Genomic DNA, 23,984 nt, shown 5'->3' with positions numbered 1-23,984 from the left:
GACTTATCTAACCAGGCCTCTCAGTCTAAGTAAAAAGCACTTTAACGTTATTTCATTTTTATCAAACACAATGTAGTAGATAAGACTGGAATTATTATATTTATCACATGAATAAGGATGCATGTTCAGGAGCCGGGAGTGGCGGTGCATATCTCTAATCCCAGCACTTTGGAGGCAGAAGCAGGTGGTTCGCTGTGAGTTTGAGGCCAGCCTGGTCTACAAAGCAAGTGCAGGACAGCCAGGCTACACAGACAAACCCTGTCTCAAAAAACCAACAACCAACGAACTAACCAACCAACCAATAAACAAACCAAAGAATGTATGTTGAGCACCTTGCCAAATCAAGAGGTAGCTTTGTGCAATTATCCTGCTATAGCTGGAGAACACTGTCTTGCAGTCACTCGCTGCGCCTGGCTCTTGTGCTCCTTGCTACCCCTCCTCTGAAATGATCTTTGGAAAGAAGTTGGCATAGTGTTCTTGTGGGCTGTGCACAGTTGACCCTCAGTCATTCAGATGCTGATTCCTCTACCCCATTTATCTGGTTTTAATCAGGAAATTGCACTGTGATGTTTATTTTAAGTATCTCCTGTCTGAAGTTTGTGCAAACACATCACCATTTGTTCTCTGTGTTGCCAATTAAAGCCAATTTGCCAATTCTGAACAATAACAGAGAATAGGGTGGACATCTTGTTCCAGTGGGGGGAGGAGAAAGAACAGGAAGAAATGAGAGATCCAGGAGGAGAAGGCTGAGAAACACCAGGAGGAAAGAGCTGGACCTAGGATATGAGTAAAAAGCAACTACAAATTAAAAAAAAAAAACTAATTAAGAACAATAAATAAATAAAACTATAAAAATTTTTAAATAAAACTAATTAAGAACAATAAATAAATAAACAAACAAACAAACAAATAACAGGTATAAGATGGGAAAGCAGAATGAGAGGAAGCTATACTAGCTTGGAGGTTTAGGATGGAGTAATTATTGCACAGCATAGTGTTACAGGCTACTTAATTATATCCTGATCTCTCTGTGTGGCTATTTGGGTATATACCTGGTTAAGAAGTAACCACTGATTTATTAAAACCATAAATCAATATTAAATATTAATAATCACTCAACAGAAAGAAGGTTATGATAAGGATGTCTCAAAGAACATCTTCCTCAACAAATTCAACACTTAAAACCTCCCTCCCACCCCAGCCTGTGGATGCCATCCTGAGTTTAGCCCTGTCTTAAAAACACAGAACTTTCATCCCAGCACTCAGGAGGCAGAGACAGGCGAATTACTGTGATTTCAGGGCCAGCCTGGTCTACAAAGTGAGTCTAGGACAGGGAAGGTTACACAGAGAAACCTTGTCTTGAAACACACACACATAAAACCTTTAACAATAATTTAAAAGTTATTTTTATTTGTATTGTTCTTTGCAAGCAAAAAATATTTTTGTCTCTTTTATTTGTTTTTGTTTTTTACATAAGCCAAGAAAAAAGATCCTGAGGTCAATTTGTATATTTTTTCTAGGAAGACACAAAAATTTGGAAATAGAGAGAAAGAGAAATATTCCAAGGAGATAACTATAGATAAAACATCAAGAAGGAGGAGGAGGAGGAGGAGGAGGAGGAGGAGGAGGAAGAAGAAGAAGAAGAAGAAGAAGAAGAAGAAGAAGAAGAAGAAGAAGAAGAAACCACCAATGTAGGAATGTAATTGATGCTTAGGGGTGAACAGAGGTCCAGAGAAAAGTTCACAAAGTCTTTGAGCATGGAGGTAGAATTTCTTCTCCCTCTTGTAGCTTTGGCCTTTTAACAACATTGAAGAGTAACCTCTGTTCTGTAGAAGAATTTCAATTCAGAATTTAATTCAGAATTCAGTTCTGGCAAGAGATCACATCTAAAGACCTTGTAGGTCTGTGTGATCCGGCTGGAATACAAACACACCTTTAATCCAGGACACAGAGGCAAGCAGATCTGAATTCAAGGCCAGCTCGCTATAGAACAAGTTTCAGGTAAAGAAAAGTTTAGGTCCAGGCATGGTGGTGCATGCATTTAATCCCAAACAATGAAGATAACGTTAGTATGTAGAAGGAAGCAGGCATGTTTGAAAGTCACGTTTAATTCGGTGGCAGAAAAAGTGATGAATCAGAGAAAGATCTGAGAGAACAGGATACGCCCAACTCTCATGAGACAAGAGAGGAAAGGGAAGCTACTTAAGGAGCAATGCAGAGAGAGGAGAGAGAGAGAGAGAGAGAGAGAGAGAGAGAGAGAGAGAGAGAGAGAGAGAGAGAGAGAGAGAGAGAGAGAGAGGAGAGAGAGAGAGAGAGAGAAGGCAGTTTTACCAGGACAGTAACAGGGAGACACTGGTTGCAGAGAGAGAACTCAGATGAAGACAGAATGAACCAGAGAATGAGAAGGAGCCCGGAGATTAGAGCAGATTCTTAGAGTTAGTTTGAGGCCAAGCAGAGCAATTCAAGGGCTGAGAGAGAAGCCAGGTTGAATCAGTCAGCTGGGAGAGGAGTTTGAGCCAGAACAGCTTAATTGAACCAGCCAGCCCAGAGCTCAGAAAGAACAAGAAAGAGTGATCTTATTAAGCAGTAAGTCTCAGGGGCTGAAACCATTCTAGGCCTAGGTTAGACTGTACAGAGGCTTGGAGCTTCCAGGGCTAGGCCTAGGTTAGCAGAGAGAGGCAGTCAGCCTCCAGGACAACCATTGAAACAGGTGAATAAAGTTACTTTTACACTGTCCTCCAAAGATGACCATCCACGTGTCTTCTGTCTTGGTCAGTTTTGAAGCGTGGGAGAAAAATCAAGCCTTTGGTTAGTTTGCCAATACCCATATTGTGTGGGTAGCAATCCACCAAGGAGAGAAAGCGGTGTGTGCAGAAACGAAGCTACAAGTCCAAAGCCTGTCTCTGTGCACCAGGATGCAGACGCCAGTCCTCTCCGTTTGGTCTTCATCCCAGCATCTCATGCTGCTGCACTCCTGTGATCCTGAAAGATCCTGAAAGGCCTGGGATGGCAAAGGCAGTAGCTGTTTGCTGAGGACGCTGCAGCTCAACTGCAGGATGAGACGGCGGCGGCGTTGGCTTTTTTTGTGAAGCCGCCGCTGTCAGCTACTGCTGTGTTGATGGTCAAGAGAGCCTGTGATGGCAATTCAAATGTAAGGCATATATTTTTTGAGATAAGTTTAGTTACTGAGACTTGTCAGAACTATTTATGTTTGATCTGGGTTTTTTTTTTCTCACTGCCACAAATAATGTTTAAAATTACCAGCAATAACAGCGGCAACTACGATAGTCATGTGATTTAAGGTTTCTGTTATTTTCACAATGAAGGAAGATTCCAAGAAGAGTTAGTTAACCACTTATTCTTTGATACTTAAAATCTCCTGTGTTTATACTTGAAGTTATGCCTTTTATAATTCTGACATTCTGCATTTATACTTACCTCTGTAAACTACTGAGAACTAATCAAGAAATTCATGAAGGCCAAGCTGTGGTGGCCCACACCTTTAATCCCAGCGCTTGGGAGGCAGAGGCAGGTAGATCTCAGTGAGTTCGAGGCCAGCCTGGTCTACAAAGTGAGTCCAGGACAGCCAAGGCTACACAGAGAAAGCCTGTCTCAAAAAGAAAAAGAAAAAAAAACCCTATAAAACAGAAAAATTCATCAAACTATCCTTAATTCTTCACCATAGGCTGAATTCAACTACCAATAACTGTTTCTTTAAGAAAAGTTTCCTGGGGGGGGGGGGCAGGGATCAAAATTTTAAAATTAAAAATTAAAAAAAGAGAAAAGATTCCTACACTTTCTTAGCCATCAAGGAAATGCAAATCAAAACTACTTTGGGAGTCCCTCTTACACCTATCAGAAAGGCTGAGATCAGTAACATAAGTGACAGCTCATGTTGTCATGGGGATGGAGTTCCAAGCATCCATCCCTGGTTACAAAAGAAGCTTCCAGTACTGGGACTGGCTTACATCCGAGTGACCCCATGGAAATCACCCCCAATATCCAAACACAGAATATTGTTAAAAAAACAAACAAACAAACAAAACAAACAAACAACAACAACAAAAAATGGGGTTGCTCTCTGTAAACCGACAGCAAGATCCACTTACTAAGAACAACACCTACACAACTCACGGAAGATGAAAAGGCAAGCTGCTGCCTACAGAGAGCCGTCTCCCCCACATTCTGGTGTTCCTCATATGGGAAGGCACTCGTAAGGCTACCAAAAGAGAAAGGCAAACACCGGCACAAAATATTTTTATCTAAAAATCTGTCCTGAAAAAATAAAAACTAAAAATATGCCCTGCCTACAAAATATGAGCAACGGTGGCACAAAGCTTGTGGAGTAACCGAGAAGTATCTGATTTGACTTAAGGCCGACTCCGTGAGATGGAAGTCATGCTCAATACTGATTGCAGTAGTATTTGCCGGGCATCTTGACATTTTTTTCTTGTACAACACTGACATCTAGTGGACAAACAGCATAGGAGCAGATGCTTGGAAAGGCAACCAGAGTCTACAATATAAGTTCATGCGTTTTTTTATGTTAATCCAATTAGTCTAGGCGTTAACTTCCTTTCAAATTTCTATTTGTATGATATAGCTGGATTTGAACAGCCTTAGAATGAGAGTATACTCTTGGCAAATCTTAAGATATAAAAAATAAAGGATTTTGATAGAGATGGTATTTTTTGTTTTTATTTTTTAATGTCTATGATGGGTTGTTTAAAATGATGCTCAAAACTTTTCTGTCCCACATGTGGGTACACTGCATGGTTTTACCACTCTGATAAATGTAGAGTCTGATTTCCATCCTTTTGAATACAGGTTGGATTGTTACGTATTAACAACTGTGAGAGGGTCCTGTACAACTTACTGAAGTAATTGCAGCTTTGGTTTTTGTTGATTTTCCATGTAAGAAATTCAGGCTAGATACTGGAAGATGAAGACCATCTACAGAGAGGTCTTCATCAGACAATCAAGACGAAGAGGCCAGACACGTCATAAATCCATTTCCCCGTCTCTCTTTTGAGACAGAGCCTCAATATATAGCTCAAGATTGTGTGGGACACAACCTTAGCTCAGGTTGGTCTCAAATTTCCTATCTTTCTTTCACAGAACCCTAGTGCTGGGGTAGCAGGCACAAACATCAGGGCTTGATCAATAACTTAAAAGTTGAGGATAAGAGCACTGGCTGTTCTTCCAAAGGTCCCGAGTTCAATTCCTAGCAACCACATGGTTGGAGCACTACCACCTGTAATGAGATCTGGTGCCCTCTTGTGGCAGGCAGGCACACATGCAGGCAGAATACCGTATAAATAATAAATCTTTTTTAAAAATTAAACTGTATGTATTGTCTCCTTGCCTTCTGTATGTATGTATGTACACACACGCGCGCGCGCGCACACACACACACACACACAGGTATGTATATAGATACAGGTAAAAGAGAGAGACTAGTTAGTGGTGAGCATTCCAAAACTATAGGAGACTTGCATTAAATGTGTTTCTAGGCAAACACCATTTCGATTTTAGACTACCATCGAAGCGAAAGAATTTCTAATCAAAATGCGTACCCCTAAGGCTATTTTCTTTGTTATCTTAGTAGCAAAGGTTCTGTAGAAATGTGCCTTAGGACAGTAACATTTGCACGGTGGTCTCTGTTCAACCTACTAAACTAGAAACCACCACAAACTGAGGCCCAGCCATTTGCATTTTTAACAAACTTTTCTGGCTGTTCTGATACGTGCTTAAGTCTGAGCACCACTTATATAGAGAAGCATTTCCTAGGCCCCACTGTGGAATTGTAACAACAATCAGCTTCTCGTAACTGAGACACTGGCGGATCTCCGCTGCGGGTATTCATAAATTCTCACTGGGAGAGAATAAGTGCGCAGACATATTCAGACACTACCTGACACACAGGTCCACTTACTTCTTGAGCCTGCTCCGAGGGAGGTATGGTAGAAGTGGGGATCCCCGGCTATGCTGGGGGTGCGGGTCTCTCCTCTGCTGTCATCCTGTACCTGTGAACAGGATCCCATCAGAACTCACCAGAACCAACGGGAAACAGGAGCAAGGAAAGGCACAGGGCGGAAGGCGGAGAAAAGAAGGATAAAGGCTGAGTTCACCCCAGAGGCATACCATCCCCTGCCGTAACCGACACCTAGCAGTCAGATTTGGCTTGTATGACTGCATTAGTGAGCGGTACCATGCATGGGGGCTTTTACTGTAAAGGATCACAGCATTTCCGTACAGCAAACATTTGAGAGATTTTCCTAACGACCCTGAAAATAGGCATCTGTAGATGGGGCGGTATCTGAAGCCTGAACTATGCCTTCTCAGAAACTCTGGTCACTAAGAATCACAAGCTCTGCCTGTCAAATGACCCTACGCTGTCTGAAGAGACCAGTGTTGTTTTGTTTGGTTCTTGTTAAGGGCTGTCCTTGCTACTGTGCATCCGTAGGTTCACATTACAGACAATGGCTGGCTGGCTGTGTAGGAAGTGGCCGTGGTGCTTAGCCACGCAGGTTGCCGCGTTCGCACAAGTGTGTGCAAAATCCTTTATGGTTCCAAACATAACTAGCTATAGAAAGAAAATGGAACCAAGTGTGGGGCTAGGAATAAGCTTCCCCCAGAGATAATTGCATAAGACTCTTGGATTTGTAACCAGAACTTCTAGATCTTAGTGGCTAATTATGTGTATAAAAGACATTTTGTTAAATAATGTGTAGGGTTTTTTTTTTTCAATTTCACTTATATGAAAAACATCAAAGAACATCCGGGCATGTATGTTTTATGAGAAACTGAATTCTTCTAAGAAGATCTTTATTAAGACGCTTAACGGAAGTTTCTGAGTGTTCTCAAGTTGTGAGTTTTTTTTTTTTTTTTTTTTTTTTTTTTTTGTCCAGTGAAAACAAGGCGACAGAATTGCTTTGCTTCAGATCACTGCTCTTTTCTCTTCTGGGAAAGAAACCAGAGACACTCACATCTGTCACAGCCTCACATCACACATCACAGCCTCTTCCTCATCTCCATCGCACTTACCTGCTCAAAATCAGAAGCATCCTGAAACTGCTGGGATAAAGACAGGTGCAGCTCATGTCTGGCTTGGCTCTGCTTTCCTTTCGGACGGATGATGGGCAAGTTCGCTGACCTAATCTTCTCTTCCACGAGAGTCCTTTGAAACAGACTCTTTCTTGATTTGTTTTCTCTTTCCCATGGATTCTCATTCCGAGCTGAACAGGGCTTCTCGCTAACGGCCTGTAGACCCCACAGCGCTCTCCTTGCCTGTGAAGATTCTGTTTTGTGCTGTGGACCTGGTCCGGCTAGAGGACAAGCATAGCATGTGTCTCCCTGTGTATCTTCTGTAGGGCAGGAAGCACATGGACATGAAGAAGTGGGCAGCTTCGTAGTGTGTGTCGGGGGCACAGACTCTTCCTGAGGGGCTTGTCCACACTGAGGGGTTTGCTGGAGACCTCGCTTCTCTCCTTTTACTTTGTCTATCACTTCCCACACAACTTGGTCCAAACTGTTCCTTTTGGGGCTGTTCTGAGCTGATGACAGCCGATCCCGGGAACCCGTATACAGGCACATTTTAGAGATTGCTTTCCGAAGACGTTCTCTAGGTGAACAGGGCTCAGGCTCCGGGGCCACAATTCTGATGGATGGCACATCGGTTGGGTCGCAGTTCCAGAACATTCTGGATGGTGTGAACTTCTGAATAGGCGTCTTAGACACATAGGAGTAGAGGCAGTAGAAAGCGTCAGCAGTGACAGCCAGTGTTTGTACCTGCTTAAACCGGCCTGAGTAGAAGAAATAAGCATGGTAAGTCTAGGAACGCATTGGGAAATTGCACTTTTTAACAAGTCCACCCAAAAGCTTTCCCAGAGGCACCAGTTTGCTCACTGGTGATCCTCCCATTTAGATTTCAGGTATCCAGAAACTCCTTTCTTGACTTCCAGACTTTCTCCAGTAAATAAGCCAATAAAGAGATTTTAAAAATAGAATAAGATGTAAAATTTTTGTGCTGATTTGATTCAGCTGAAGAACAAAAGGCCAAAATGTAGTGAGAATTTTGGTTTCTTAAAAATCCCGGTGGTGGTGCATGCCTTTAATCCCAGCACTTGGGAAGCAGAGGCAGGCAGATCACTGTGAGTTCAAGGCCAGCCTGGTCTACAAAGCAAGTCCAGGACAGTCAAGTCTACACAGAGAAACCCTGTCTCGAAAAACAAACAAACAAACAAACAAAAATACATCCCAGTTATGTTATGTGAATTTTTTTTTATCCCAGTTGTGGGTTATGGAGCTGCTTCAGATGGTCCACAGCAGCTATGATTTGTTTCCTGCTTTGGCATGGGTGTGATTCTGCAAGCTGAACATAGTTTATGTTTGAATTTCTGGGGATTCTTCAGAAGGTATATAAATGCCAGAGCCCAAGAGCCACGAGGCTGCTGTCCCCAGCACCCCGCCACCACTGCTGGTTGCTGTTTTTTGGGGTCTTTCAAATGGTCATGAGCAAAGAGATGAGAAGAAATTGCATATCCTGAAAATCAAGCTTTAATTAGAAGTAGCCTAATGATATCAAAACCCCTTTCTCCTCTAAGCTTCTTTTTCTCCTACCTAGTGTTGGGGGGTTGGAAAGGATTGGGATGGAAAAGGGTGGTAGGAAAAATAACCCAGTAAAGTACACAAAAATACAGTTACACCTAAGCAAAATAGTAACAGCACTTTTTTTTTGAAGATTGATTTTTTTTTCAAGAGAAAAAAAAAAGCGCATATACCAAGTGATCCATTTTCAGAAACAGAAATGAGAATAGAACAAGTCAAGGACAAAGCTAACAAAGGAAAACTAGAGTGTGGAACCTACTGTTGCGGATGAGAGGAAGAGAAGGGAGAAGACCATGGAAGCATCTGGAGTTAACACTCACTGGCCAGCATCAGGCAGGGGTCCTCCATCTCAATCCTCTGCACCTGAGACTTCAGGAAAAGCTGAAAGTCAATGCCCTTGGCTTGAGAAGGGTTGGCGAAAAATCTTGCAGGGATACGAGATGTGTCCTTGTGGTCCTCGTGGCCGAAGCCCAGGCTGAAGAGAACATCTTCTGCATCCTCTTGTACCTGGTCCAAAATCTCCGAGATGCTGAGGAGAGGAAGTTTTTGGTACATGGGCCAACTTGGAGACAATATGTGAATTCATAATATCTGTGGTCTTTTGAGTAAGAATGGCCTCCCCCTTAGGCTCATACTTATGAACACTTAGTCACCAGGCACTATGGCTACTTGGAAGGATTAGAAGGATTAAGTGGTGTGGCCTTATTGGAGGAAGCATGTCACTGGAGGCGGGCTTTGGGTTTTCAGAAGCCCATGCCAGGCCTAGGCTCTCCATCTCAGCCTGTGGATGAGGTTGTAGCTCTAGGCTATTTCTCCTGCACCATGCATGCTGGCATGTTCTACACCATCACCACAACGGACCACACCTCTGAAACTATGAGAAAACACCCAATTAAATGTCTTCTTTTATAAGAGTTGCCTTGGTCATGATGTCTGCTCACAGCAATAGAACAATGTCTAGGACAATATTTAATAATAGTATCAAGCATAACACTTTTTTTTTAAATGAGCATTTCTCTACACTCTATTGTGGCTTTGAGAAAAACCTTTCGCTATTTGAACCTAATTTCTGTGTTTGAGGCACGGGGGAGCATACTACAGATCTGTTTATCAAAACTATTAGCACAGGGTGTTGAAGTGTGTCCACAGCTGAAAACTAATTAAAGAAATATGGAAGGGCTGGAGAGATGGCTCAGTGGTTAAGTGTGCTGCCTGCTCTTCTAATGGTCCTGAGTTCAATTCCCAGCAACCACATGGTGGTTCACAACCATCTGGAATGTGATCTGATGCCCTCTTCTGGCCTGCAGGCAGAACACTGTATACATAATAAATAAATAAATAAATAAATAAATAAATAAATAAATCTTAAAAAATAAATATGGAAATGCTTTGAAAACGAAAAGCAACATAGAGTCAAAGAAATATGTCTGCATTGCTAACTTGTCAGTTCCCAACTGCATACTATTATAGATCTGGCTTTTGCTAGGTGCTTTGCAGTTTATCTGTCACTGTACTTGCCGTAGCAATTATGTGAAACAAGCAAACAATTAGTGTGTAAAGACCTCAAATATTATTGTAGTCTCACCCTGAACTTAGGTACACTCAATACCTGATTTACAGAAGAGTCCCTCTTTCTAGCTCTTTCTTTACCTGGAGAAGTGTTGTTGCTACCTCTCCTCCTAGTATGCATCCTCTTATTCTGGTGACACACTGAATCTACTTGGCACCTGTGTTCAGTAACTGTGTTTCAACAATGGAGGCAGGGTGTGTGAATTCTTTAAGGCTTGGACTATTATTATCACTCTTTTCAGAAAGGATGCTAGGATTTTTATAGTCAAAATTGGGGCCATCGTGTTAATTAGCAGCTGGACAGCGACGTTCTTGTTGCCAGCTCCATGTTCCTTTGTTCTCCGTCACGGTAAATTTCTTTTCCTGTGAGTGGCTGACACAAGATGTTCTTGACCAGTTGCTGACACCCATGGCTGAGTGGTGTTAGGATCATCTTGATAAACTAGCATAACCCCCAACTGAATTGCTTATCTTTATACCCACAAATTAAATGCAGTCCTCACGCCTCATCAAGGAACTTCTCTTTGCAACAGATGGAGACTGTTACGGACAACTACAACCAATCAAAATGCAGATTTTCGGAGCCCAGTCCCAGTTGATGTATCTACAACAAAATTCCTCTACCTAAGGCTCAGGGTGGAGCAGAAACACTATAAGCGCTAGAGGAGCAGGAAAATCTCTGTGAGATTCTGTCCCCTAGGAATGTCAGAAGCTACACACATGAACTCTCACCAATATGCTGCCTAAACATAAGCTGAACAAGAGCTAACAGCAACAGACATGCCAAAGTGGACAAAGGAAAACCCAGGAGGCGCAATCCCACACGAAGAACCACAGACAACTGATGAATTCTGAGACTCTTCCACAGGGATGAGCACACTAATTGGATAACAATACCAAATGCTCAGCCCTGAAAACATACATAGAAGTAACATAACACAGACTGAGAAGGTTTTATTTGGATTTAGATTAGAGATGCTCTCTGTCTCTCTGTCTGTCTGTCTCTCTGTCTCTCTCTGTGTCTCTGTCCCTGTCTCTGTCTTTCTCCCCCTCCCCCCCCCTCACAAAAAAAGATGCCATGAAATTGAAATAGAACAAGGAGAGGTATGTAGGGGGATTTTTAGGGAGGAAAAGAAAGGGGAAATGATGTAATTATAGTACAATCTCATAAAAAAGAGAAATAATTTTTAAAAATCTAGGCACCCGTGATTGCTATTCTTGGCTGTCAACTTGATTACATCTGCAATTAACTAAAGCCTAAAATGGAAGGGCACACCTTCAAGTGAGGGTTTTTGTTTTTGTTTGTTTGTTTGTTTTTGTTTTTTGTTTTTGTTTTTTTTTTGTTTTTTGTTTTGTTTGGTTTGGTTTGGTTTGTTTTTGTTTTTGTTTTTGTTTTTTTTGTTTTTTGCTTAATTTGTAATGGGAAGATCTTCTAATCCAGTTCTTTGAGGTAGGAAGTCGCACTTTTAATGCAGACTTTCAGACCTGGGAAAACCCACCCCTAATCTGGGCCACACTTCCTGCTGGAAGCCTATGGAAGCCTATGTCTGCTTGCTCTCGACTCACTAGCAAGTCCCTTCCTTCACTGGTGTTAGAGCCGACTTCTTTGGAGATTCCAGAACATCCTAGAGAACAGGTGAGACATCTGACCTCCTGGACGGAACAACTAATTGATCCTTGGGCTTTTCACTCCCAGCCATTGTTAGCTTAGCTGCCGTCTGTAAGTCATTCTAATAAGTGCCCTCTCTGTATACAGGGAGAGATCCATTCTGTAAGTTCGTTTTATGCTAGGGAACCCTGAGTAGTACAGCACCTGAATCCTGCTTCTACACACCTCCCGTTTAACTGAATTCCAAGTGGGTACGGCTAGTTACATGGGAAAAACCCGTTAAGTCGCAGTACCATGTCTCAAGTTGAAATGTCATCCCCTAAATTCTGACACTCTCATTACAGCCCACTAATACTTGTCACCTCCTATCATGGTTTAGATTTTTTTTTTTTTTGCATGTGGATATTGTTCATTATATGGAACAGTTGAGGCCCTCAAGACAAACCCTGCTTCAGCCTTCCACGTTCCATACAGTTACTACTTGGGCTGGACAAAATGTTGTATTGCTTCCACCAACAATATAGTTAATTAGAAATATGAACTGTTTATTGAACACCTATTATAGGCTTAGGTAGTGTGATAGTACTGCTACTGTGTCTCCTTGGATACAGGCTCCGTGGAAGGAGGTTCCTGTGTCTCTTACAGAGCATCCATCTCTGAGAAGATCCTCTGCATCTGTTCCTCATCTTGGTACAAACACCACCGTATTTCTTGATTGTAAACAGAAAATGCACACGAGCTCCAGTACGCAGAGCCGCACAGCCTCTCATCCCGCAATGGACCTAGCCCACCCAAACTTACTACTTACCTTGAGGTGGTTCTGTTGGTTCCACCTGTCATGCTGCTGGAAGCCAAACTGCAGCCGAGATCAAGTAACTGGCAAGGCCTGGGCGTCTGAAGGAAGTTCCTAAAGAGACGAGAAACTCCACGTCACTCAACTCCAGTTTCTAATGTACACGCTGGCCTCAGGCTTCCCCTACTGGGCATACGTTCCCTGTGCTGAGGAAACCTAGACAAGGCATTCCTTGGCTGGTTAGAAAGCTTTCCTCTTTACTGTGTGATTTTAGCTCTTTGCTTAGCATTTCTGACTACGGAACCCTCTCCGGTCCGTTGTCTCCTTGGGTGACGTCACTCAAACTCTCTAAACTTTATACTTACCTAGAGAAGAGGTTTCCATTGGTGGACAGTAGTGTTGCTGGATAGAAACAGAAAGGGAAAAAACAAGTTGGAAAAGAAAATGCCGTTTATTTATCCATAAAGTAGCTCCACTGTTTGCCTCAGTGGTACAGAGCTAGGGATATAAATAGCACCAAACACAGGCCAAGAAGTGCAGCATATGTCAGAAAGCATCCGGTCTGCAGTCTGAACTTCTGATCCATAATTGAGGTCTAGTTCAGAGCCTCTCTGACCTGGGGGTCAGGATCACTCCAGTCTTTAGGATTTTTTTCCCTGCCTCTCACATGGCTTACCCATCACATGGATGCACATCTTACAGATGTCTGGAGACACTGGGAAGAGACAGCACTTCTGGTTTTTGTTTGTTTGTTTGTTTGTTTTGTTTTTTTGAGACAGGGTTTCTTTGTGTAGCGTTGGCTGCCCTAGACTCGCTTTGTAGACCAGGCTGTCCTCGAACTCATAGCAATCTGCCTGTCTCTTCTATCTTTTTTAAAGCCCTTATCCTTCTGCAGGAAAATATGCCTCTTAAATGCATCCCCTGTCCCTTTTTTTGGTTTTGGTTTTTCAAGACAGGGTTTCTCTGTATAGCCCTGGCTGTCCTAGACTCACTCTGTAGACCAGGCTGGCCTCAAAATCACAGATCTGCCTGACTCTACATCCCAACTGCTGGGATTAAAGGCATGTGCCACCACCAGCCAGCTTTCTTAAACCATTTTTAAGGGATCGGATGTAACTCAGTGACAGGACATTTGCTTGCTAGGGTGGAGCCCTGGGCCTGATACACAATATAAAGATGAAACAGGAGAAAGAGGAGGAAGAAGCTTGTAGTGAAAGTTTTGGTGTCTTTAAAAACTCAGCTATAAATTATGAAAACATAGTTTTGTTTTAATCCCAGGTGTGGGATATGAGGCTAATTTAGCTTGTCCACAGCAGCAGACTGTTTGCCTTGTGAGGGCTCTGAGAGGGGTGTGATCTTTAACTCTGAGGAGGACTCTGGAGAGGAAATAAATGCCAGGGATGAGTTGGGGTGGGGTGAGACAGAGAATGCCAAGGAAAAGGAAGCGGTTGCTACCCCTCCCAATCCCCTGCCCCCGCAACCCCCCCCCCCCGGCTCCTGTCACTGCTCCTGGTTGCTGTTGATGCAATTTGATGAGAAGAAGCTGGAAATATTCTGAAACAAAGATTGGACCTGCTCCAAGGAACCCAGCAGGAAGTAGCTAAAGAGAACTACGCCCCTCTCCCACTAACCTTCTTTCTCTCCTACCTGGTGCACGGGTGTTGGAAGGTATTGGGGTGGAGAGGGGAGTAGAGATATGAGGGACCCTAATAAAATAGATAAAACATGCCTACAGAAGCCCTCAAACTTCTTTGGTTCTTTGGGCTTCCTTTTTCCTCTTTCTTTTCTTTTTCTTTCTTCCTTTCTTTTTTTCTTTTTTTTTTTCTTTCTTTTTTTTTTTTTTTTTTTTTTTTTTTTGTTGTTGTTGTTGTTTTGTCCTGGGCTCATTTTGTAGATGAGGCTGGCCTCAAACTCAGAGATCTGCCTGCCTTTGCCTCCCTGAGTACTGGGATTAAAAGCATGTGCCACCGTGCCTGGCTTCTTTGGTCTTCTAATAGAAAAAAAGAAGTCATGAAGATAAGTGTACAGCAAATATTATGGTGCTTTGATATTGTCTCCAAGCACCATGAAAAGACTGTTGGGAATCATAGCTAGCAGGTGGAGAAATTTTTGGAAATCTGTAGTGCTTCCTGTGTTTATCTTATATCAAAACAAACAAGAAACCCGAACTCTTCTTTCCACCTAGGTAGGACCTCAGAAAGACTCTGATTCTTTCTTAAGCTTACCTTCCACCCTCCCCTTACCTCATACCACGTCATCCTTCTGTTCTGATCCCAACCTCATACTCACCCTCTGCTCCAAGACTCAAGTCATCTTCAAAGCTCGCCCCATGGCTAGAATACCCTACCCAAAAAAAAAAAATCACACAAAAGTTGCAGAAAATAAAGTGAGAACACACACACACCACACACCACTTAAACATCTAATCATGTCCTTAGACTCACATAACTACACAAATATGTAGACAGCTACATGTTCGCAAACCTTCCCCCAGCTCTAGGTCAGCAACCACAGTCATGCTTTGACTCAAAATTATAGGCATCCATTTATAACTTATCTGTTTACTTTATCACAGATAATCATGTGCACAATCCTCTGCAGAGCACCTAACACATGAGGGTGTGTGACCACATTCAGGGACAAACAAATATATATGAACAGAATTCACAAGGTCATTCTCTATTAGCAAAGCAACCACTAACAGGAAATTTCTGAGTATTAGGGAACATTTGCTATGAGGTAGCATACTTCCTGTTGGACCTTCTAGGCTGTTCTAGAACAAATAAATTTTTCCAAGACTAAAGACTCTCATATTCTCAAGTATACACATGAGTATGGATACACACACACACACACACACACACACACACACACACACACACACACACAGAAGCACACACATAGAGGTAGAGAGAGGTGGGGGTCACTGTATAGTATCCAAGTAGAAAAGAGAATAGAATAACTCACTGTTGTAGTTGGATTGCCCAGCTTCTTCAGAAAGTCCCTCATCTGTGTCTCTAAAACCAAAAATATAATTACATTACAGTTGTCTGTCTTCCAATATCTCCCATATGTTCACACAATTTTTCCAGTGAGAGTCAGCATTGCTGAACTTGCTTTCATACTGAAGACAATTAGGCTGTGGTTAGTTGACCGGCAGGCTCATAGATATAGTCCTGAGGGTCTGAGATCGGAGTGTGTTGTATTTTTAAATGTGCTACAATTGTTATGGCTACATTGCCTGAAGTTGGTTTTGCAAATGGTTCATCAGCCTTTACTGAAATACATGAGGGAAATATGCTAATAGGACAGAGTCTTTTAACACCATGATTTCCATCACTTCCTAGTGATCCAATAGCCAGAGTTTGACAATTTCTCATATCATATTTCAATATAACATATACAAATGTCAATTTTTCAGGCTTTTGTCACTTTAATATATCTATTCACGTCCTTTCACTTTTCTAGCATGCGTGTTCTTGACTCAGTATCATATCTTTCAGGAAACAGAAGAAACTGCATCCTTGATAGATATTGTGAGATTTTGTAATGATACTTAATCACCCGTTCAGCAGCATCTGTTCTTCTTGACCAGAAGAAGAAATGAAAATCAAGATAACGCAAAGTGGGAAGCAGCAGCAGTTTCACAAACAAAACACATTTCCTTTGTTTGAAATAGGGGAGAAAAGTAACCTATAAAAAAATCCTGAGCTGGGATCAGAGCACCTGGGCTTCTCAGAACTTACACATTAAGTTACACAATAATATAATTATTGGATGCAGCTTTTAAAGAAAGAAAAATGTGAAAAAATTCACCTTATAAAACCCCTCACCCCACAACATGCTTTGTTTTAAAACAAAACAAAACAAAACACTTTTTCTTAGTAGCAATGAAACTTTTGTAATCGACAATGAAACATATATTCAGTGACTTGTCAAGCCTAATGCCAATTACACTAGTCAGTGGGGAAAATGCTCATTTCTTTCTTTCTTTCTTTCTTTCTTTCTTTCTTTCTTTCTTTCTTTTTTTCTATTTTTTAATTTGTTCACTTTACATCCCTATTGTGGCCGCCTCCCTCACTCATCCCCCCTCCCTTAGTCCTCAGAAAGAGGAAGAACTCCTCCCCTAACATCTGACCTCAGCCTATCAAGTCTCATCTGGACTGCCTGTATCCTCTTCCTCTGCGGTCTGGCAAGGCTGCCCCACCAGGGAGAAGAGATCCACAAATGAGCATCAGAGTCCATGTCAGAGGTAGCCCCTACTCCACATACTATGGGAACCACAAGGAGACTGTGTTGCATATATACTACATCTGAGCAGGGGCGTCTAGTTCCTCCCCATGCATGGTCCTTGGTTGGTGCATCGGTATCTGCAGCACCCCTCTCCTCTGCCTGGATTTGCTGGCTCCATTGATCTCCTTGTCCCCTCCAGATCTTTCTATGCCTAAACTCTTCCATAAGGCTCCCTGCGCTCCACCCTGAAGTTTGGCTGTGAGTCTCAGCATCTGCTTTGATCCCCTGCTGGGTGGAGTCTTTCAGAGGACCTGTATGGTAGGCTCCCATCCTGTTCCTTCTCTTCAACTTCCAGTGTCTATTTTATTTGCCCTTTTTAATGAGAAGTAATCAGAAAATGCCTAACTTTAACAATCACTTCCTAGAAGAAATAACGTATGTTGGAGCCTTTCAGAATACAAAGTTGGTTATTGCTACTTCAACATAAGGAAAGTCAAATGCGCATATCCACCATGAAAATCAGAAATACTCAGAGAGAGTTTAAACTAGAAAAAAAAAGCATTATATCCTTTTTCATGACTCTTGAGACTTTTGCCTAATGTATGCCCTACCTTATCTTAAGTAATGCTTCAGCCATTACTACCTTTGGAGCCCATAGAGGATAAGTCCTTTCCTCATTAGTCAGTTTCAGACCTTGTCCACTTTTTCTTTCTCCAGTAACCCTAGAAAGGAAAATGCCACAACTGCTTTTTCTTAGGATCTAAAGTGCTATATCAAAAGATAGAGATATCAAGGCTTTTTTTGTGGCCCATTAAGGGGAAGCTAATTCTGTCTGGCCAAAGAATAGACTCTCAATTCCACCTCTGTAGAATTGAGTAGGGATATGGCATTCTGATCTGCCCAAAGACTAGAACATTGCATACTATTGTTTCTTCCATAAGAGTTAATCCATCTGGGCCTGTCAGTTATGTGGCCAGAGTGCTCTGATTCACCTAAGGACATGGCAAGTGATAGGAAGAGTCCTACCCACTATGCACTTTCTTGCAGAGCTTCTGCCAGGCAGCAAGTTTTCATGTTTTTCTGAGTTATAGCTTAAAAAAAAGACTAACTTTTCCTCTTCCTACTTTCTCCCTCCTTCTCAGATACCAGTTGGAAAACTAAGAAGGATGTCTCTGACAGTGTGAGCATCCCAGCTCATTCTCAATATGCCAGATTTCTCCAAACTGTAGCTGCTTGCCAACTTCTGTGGAAGAACACAATGGCTTTCTTGAGCCATAACTCAAAAGTTCATGTTACTTAATTGTAAAAAAAAAATACATCACGAAACTTACAGGCAAATGGATGGAAATAAAACAAATCACATTGAGTGAGGTAACCCAGTACACAAAAGGCAAACCTCACATGTTTTCTTTCATCAGAGACCCCTAGTTTCAAATCTTCAGTCGTGAGGACACATCTTGAAATAACTGTAGAAGCCAGGAAAACAAAATGGGACTATTTCTATGGTAGGTGTGTGTGTGTGTGAGCAACAGTGATGGGAGATAGCAGGGTACAAGTGATCTAATGGGAAAAATGGGAAAAAACAGAATTGTTCTTATTAGGAAAAAGGGGAGGCAATCAAACACAGAAGAAGGAAGGAGGAAGCTAAAATAATAATAAGGATGTCTGAAAAGTTAATCATACTATTAACTATCTACCTAAAATATTTTAAAATTATAATATATAAGTCTATGTATAAAATATATATATATATATATATATATATATATATATATATATATATAGGCTGTATAGAATTATTTCATCTGGGATAACAATGCCCCTTTCATGAGCCAAAGACCATCTAACAAAGACTCCAGTACCAGCTTGAGAAGTCTGGTTTTGAGTTGTTGGTCAAGGTTGTCCATGAGACTCCCAAAATATTACAAATTGCCCTTGATTTCCCCCTGTCCAAAGGTATAAAGTAACTCCTTGCTGCTGAAGACACCATGTATTTCAGACAGAGAGTCCAAAGACTCTTTGGGCTGACACTGACATGAAAGCCTCCTCCCCAAGGACTAGCTTGGTACAATAACGTGGCAAGCAAGGTTACAAAGAATGCAAAGCAACCAGCATCCCACTGTAACAAGGACCAGCTCGGCTGGGTAGCCCTAAAGATGCAGCAGTGGCACGCATATCTTAGTAGTTAGTATCCATCAGCTCTCAATTTTGATTTGAGACCTGCTCAGCAAGAGGGAAATCATGTCTGGTACCAGGAACCTACCCAACTACCCAGGGCTAGTGACGTCATAGACTGTGGAAGAGAACCTACAACCATCAGTTTGCTAAATCAGCACAATCCCAAATTACACTCGAAGTATTTGTCCTTATACCCACAGGTAAGTATAATCTTCAAGCCTCATCAAGGAAACTTTTCACAAAAGGTGGAGACTATTACAGAAAACCGCAGCCAATGAAAGTGCTGAGTTTTTTATCCCAGTCCCTACTGAGTTATCTACAACACAACTTCTACACCTAAGGCTCAGGGATGGGGCGCAAAGATTGTAAGAGGGGAACGGGGAGTTTTCTGTGAGATTGTGTCTCCCGGGATTGTCAGAAGCCACACATGTAAAGTCTCACTGACATGACTGCCTAAACACGAGCGCAATAAGGACAACACCAATAGGTAAGGCAAAGTGGATGGAGGAAAGCCGTGAGACCACAGTACCACACAAAGAGCCACAGCAACTAAGGAATGCTGAGAGTGGGGAAAATAGTGTTCTCCAGGGAAGAGCATGCCAAACGGCTGTCCAACGCGAAATATCAGCCCTAAAAAACATGCATACAAGTGACATTAGAGACTGATGAGGTTATAGCTAAGAATATATATTCTTACATATATATTATATATGTATAGATGCATGTAACAGGAATTAGTGTAAAAGGAGGTTATGAATTTGAGTGAGGGGAAGGAGGATTATATGGGATGGTTTGAAGGGAAAGGGGGAAAGGGAAATGATGTAATTAGCTTATAAATAAAGAAATCATTCTTAAAAAGCATTATGCCTTTTCTTCCTATTTTCTATCTTCATCTACCTAACAGCTGCCATGATTTCTGCCCTTTCGCCTCAAACTCTAATAAAATCGGATTCAAGCTTCCTTCTGAGTTTATTTTCATTTGTCTATATGTAGACATCCAGTTAGACCAGAATCATTTGTTAAATATGCTATCTTTTTTTTCCCCCCATTGTACGGTTTTGGCTTCTTTGACAAAAACAAAAACAAAAACAAACAAACCAAAACACACACACACACACACACAAAAACAAGTGTCCATTCACCTTCCATCATTTTGAGTGTTTCTGAGTTGGCATTTATTTACTTACTTACTTACTTACTTACTTATTTATTTATCTTTTCTCCTTCTTCTTTTTTTAATCTGTCAGCACCCAGTTTCACATGTCACAATTAGTGTTGTAATTTCTTGCTTTAATTTACTTATATAAATGCAATATACTAGCAAATGAACAACAATGTTGTAAATTAAGTAAAATAGAACCAGTAAGAAAGAAATATGATTTATAATACATCTCAGAAACAATTAGAACCAAATTATTTGTGTAAATTCATCAGAGATCTAAACAAAACAAGAGACAATATAGAAAAGATGAGAGAAGTGTCCTTTCTCATTTAAGACAGGTGCATTTTAGCCCACATAGAAGAGTCAATGGATGCTTCCTACACTGATGAATTAACATTTCTGTCCTTAATTGTTCCCTAAACTAATAAAGATATACTAGAAATAACAACCAACATTAGTTGAAGTGATTGTCTTTGGGAAATGAAGGTGGGAGAGAGACAGAATTGTAGGATGTGAATTAATTAATTAATCTCTATTATCTTTTTTGTATTTTCTCTACTTGGATCTTCAATGTCTCCCAGAGGTCCATTTGTTATAGGCTCAGCATATGGATGGTGCTGTTGGAATACAGTTGAACCTTTAGGAAGTAGCTATGGCAGCATGCTCCTAATGGGACATTGGGTCCATTTCTTTTGTTGTCATGGTATACTGAAGCCACCTTAAAATTAACACCCCTGTTGGGATTGACAAACCCAGCTATACCACTCCTGGGCATATAACCAAAAGATGTTCTACCACACCACAAGGATACCTGCTCAACTATGTTCAAAGCATCTTTATTCATAATAGCCAGAAACAAGAATCAACCTAGGTGTCCTTCAACTGAAAAATGGATAAAGAAAAGGTGGTACATTTACACAACAGAATACTACCTGGCTATCAAAAACAAGGACATTATGAAATTTGCGGGCAAATAGATGGAATTCGGTTGGCTTTTAAAGTCAATGAATTGTGACTAAGATTAGGGTAAGAAATACAGCACCTTTGGTAAACAACTGAAAGAGACACAAAATAAATACGTCTTGGCATTGCCACTCAGGGCAGAACTAAAACAAACAACCTTAGGTTATTCAGTATGTCTTGCCAAGTAAACGAGAGTGGGTTTATTTATGTCAGTCCACTGACGAGTTTAGATTAAAGGTTATATAAAGCTGGAGACATTTCGGGCTGGAAGATGAGGCGCAGGCAGGAATTATACACCCTAGAAGCCACTCCTACAAGAACAGTCACACCTAACTAGGTCACAGAATCTTTCCTGTGTCCAAGGAGACTGAGTCTAAAATGGTACAGGCTGGCAGAGTTTCAGGGGAGCCTTATATTTTAAAGTACTTTAAAAGAAAAGAGGTGATGTACTTTAAAGTCTCATGGTTTTTAAGCTCCTAACCCCCTCCTGGGTTCTGTTCCAGAGGAGAGGGGTCCACCTGCATCTCTTCCTTTTTGGTCACACCACGTAAAACTGCAGTTAAAAATGGGGAGATCCAACGGGAGGGGGCTGCTACTCATCCCTGTGATCCTGCGTAGATTCAGAGTTCCGTTTACTCTTAGCTCTAGCCTAAATCTCTCCTGGATTCTCAGCCTTCCTGCTGAGCGTCATCTTGGCCCCAGTTGCATTTGAACCACAGCCTGGGTCACCAACTCACCCAAGTAAGTCCCAGTCTCTTCATCATGCCTGTACAACAAACAGTGCTAATTCTTTGCATTTTCTCTGAGTTCACAGGAGCCATGCCCATCACCACAGCCATCTGCCAGCCACATCTTTGCTTTTGAGCACTTACCCACAGCCCTGCAGCCAGTCCTCAATCTTGCTGATTGGATTCCCTAGGAAAAAAAAAAACAGACATGTAGTGATTATAGGTACTGGAGAAAACCCACACCTCCCTATATAACTCAGGTACCTTGCAAGTTATCCTTACACAAGCTGCAGCATGACTCTTCTACGTGTGTGTGTGTGTGTGTGTGTGTGTGTGTGTGTGTGTGTGTGTGTGTGTGTGTTATGAAAGTAATGTATTCAGAGTTGGGCATGGTGGTACACACCTTTAATCCCAGCACTCAGGAGCAGAAGCAGGTGGATCTCTGTAAGTTTGAGGCCAGCCTGGTCTACAAAGTCAGTCTAAGTCAGCCAAGTCTCCCCTCTCTGCCTCTCTTCTGTCTACCTCAGAAGCTTCCCAGTGTCTGGGTGATCATGCCTTCTGCTTCTGTCTCTCAAAGTTTGGGGATAGGGATGGTCCCTTTCCCAAAAACAAGAAATAAAAAGAAAGAAGGAAAGAAAGAAACAAAGGATGAAAACACATCAGAAAAGGGACGGTCTTGTGCTTTTATTTCCTAAAAAATAAGTAAGAATTTCTTTAATGTTCCAAAAGCTTTTGTTTCAGACTACATCTCTGGTATTTCTCCTTGAGCATCAGATAATGTGGACTTATGAAAAAGGAGCAACCGCTTTGTTGAGCAAGAAAATCTTCAGAGAGACTTCTCAAAGGCCCCTCGTGTCAGAGTGGCAGCCTGAATCTGGCTTGTGATATGAATATGTAGCCTTGTTACTCAAACTTAATTCGCAGCCAAACCTCGTTCTTTTGACTCTAACAGAAGTTTCTTAGGATGCTGCAAAGTGCCCCTTTCTGTTTCCTAATAAATGCCTGTCTCCTCCTCACACAATTCATGTATCACATGACACTGCGTCTCTCTTTTATGCTCACTGAAAAGGGTCATAATGAGCTCCTACTGTAAACAGAGGTCACTGTGCATACTGTGCAGACCTGAGCAAGACACAGTAGGCATCTGTGTGATGTTCAGCAGCTTCTTACCTTCCTGGAAGACATCATCCAGGTTGGAAGGCTCCAGGTCCAGTGCATCCCGCAGGGCAGCTGCAGCCTCTTCTTCCAGAACCTGGGTTTGCCAGTTATGACTCTGTCGTAGCCAGGCCCTTCGCTTCTCCCAAGATGTGGGGCTCAACACGGATGCCTCCATTTGAGTTACTCTCAGGCCTTCCTACCACACTGATGCCCTCCTGAGAGTACAAACATGGGGAAAATCTTTTACCCTCTCTTCATAGCCACTTCTCTCCAGGTGACTCTCTAATCTTCCGTCTGTACAAAGGACTCTTCTCTGCCTAATCAGGAAAACAAAACAAAACAAAACAAACAAACAAAAACAAAACGAAGCTTAGTCAGTTGCAACTTCAACCCATCCACCACCACAAAAGGGAATGCCTGAAAAAAAAAAAAATCTAAGTACTAGTTCAAGCCAGTAAGTCTAAAACCTTCAAACACCACAGGAGCTAGGGACCTCTGAGGAAACTTTTTTGACTTAAAGTGTCTCCACTTCTCGTGGTAGGTGAAATGCTCTGTTAGGAAACACTTTCCTTAAGGCAGGTGTGTTAGCTTCATAGCTGTAGCTCTAGTACTCAGAAGGCTGAGGCAGACCAATCTAAGCCACAGTTAAATAGAGGCCCTGTTTAAAAAAAAAAGAATTGTTTTATCTACTTTTTATGTAATTTTGCCTCTCAGGATCTACCATTAAAACTAAAATGTCTGAGGAACTGGGGAGCTGCTTCAGTCAAGTGCGACCCCCAGCTCCCACATATAAACCAAGTACAGAGGTCAGGTCTCTAATCCTAGCTGTGGAGGCAGAGATGGGAGGACCATTCCCTGGAGTTTGCTCATTGGCTAGACAACCCCAATCAAATCGATTAGCCTCAGGTTCAGTAAGAAACCCTGTCTTAAAAAATAAGGTGAAGAGAGATTTAAGAAGTCATTGCCGTTGACCCCTGCCCC

General features: G+C 41.9%; 1 protein-coding gene across 7 annotated transcripts in view; it reads right to left on the bottom strand.

The window, feature by feature from the left end:
• Positions 1-2,305: 2,305 nt before the first annotated feature.
• TESPA1 (thymocyte expressed, positive selection associated 1) overlaps positions 2,306-23,984 on the bottom strand; it is a 30,142-nt gene continuing 8,463 nt past the window's right edge. For 6 of the 7 annotated variants that reach the window (XM_084759886.1, XM_084759885.1, XM_084759888.1 and 3 more), the window contains 10 exons: positions 23,016-23,320; positions 21,990-22,032; positions 15,549-15,598; positions 14,871-14,924; positions 12,947-12,983; positions 12,597-12,695; positions 8,931-9,139; positions 7,048-7,805; positions 5,936-6,026; positions 3,977-4,219 (listed from right to left, as the gene is read on the bottom strand). In XM_084759886.1, the coding sequence (XP_084616012.1) occupies positions 4,131-4,219; positions 5,936-6,026; positions 7,048-7,805; positions 8,931-9,139; positions 12,597-12,695; positions 12,947-12,983; positions 14,871-14,924; positions 15,549-15,598; positions 21,990-22,032; positions 23,016-23,178 (1,593 nt within the window). In that variant the 5' untranslated portion in view covers positions 23,179-23,320 and the 3' untranslated portion in view covers positions 3,977-4,130. Of the gene's footprint in view, positions 3,133-3,976; positions 4,220-5,935; positions 6,027-7,047; positions 7,806-8,930; positions 9,140-12,596; positions 12,696-12,946; positions 12,984-14,870; positions 14,925-15,548; positions 15,599-21,989; positions 22,033-23,015; positions 23,321-23,984 lie in introns of those variants that run through there. The other variant, XM_084759891.1, reaches the window with a different exon arrangement.

Source organism: Acomys minous (assembly GCF_964271855.1).
Source record: "Acomys minous genome assembly, chromosome: 15".
NCBI classification, from domain to species: domain Eukaryota; kingdom Metazoa; phylum Chordata; class Mammalia; order Rodentia; family Muridae; genus Acomys; species Acomys minous.
The sequence above is the reverse complement of the archived record's forward strand: the minus strand, read 5'-3'. Positions and strand labels throughout refer to the sequence as shown.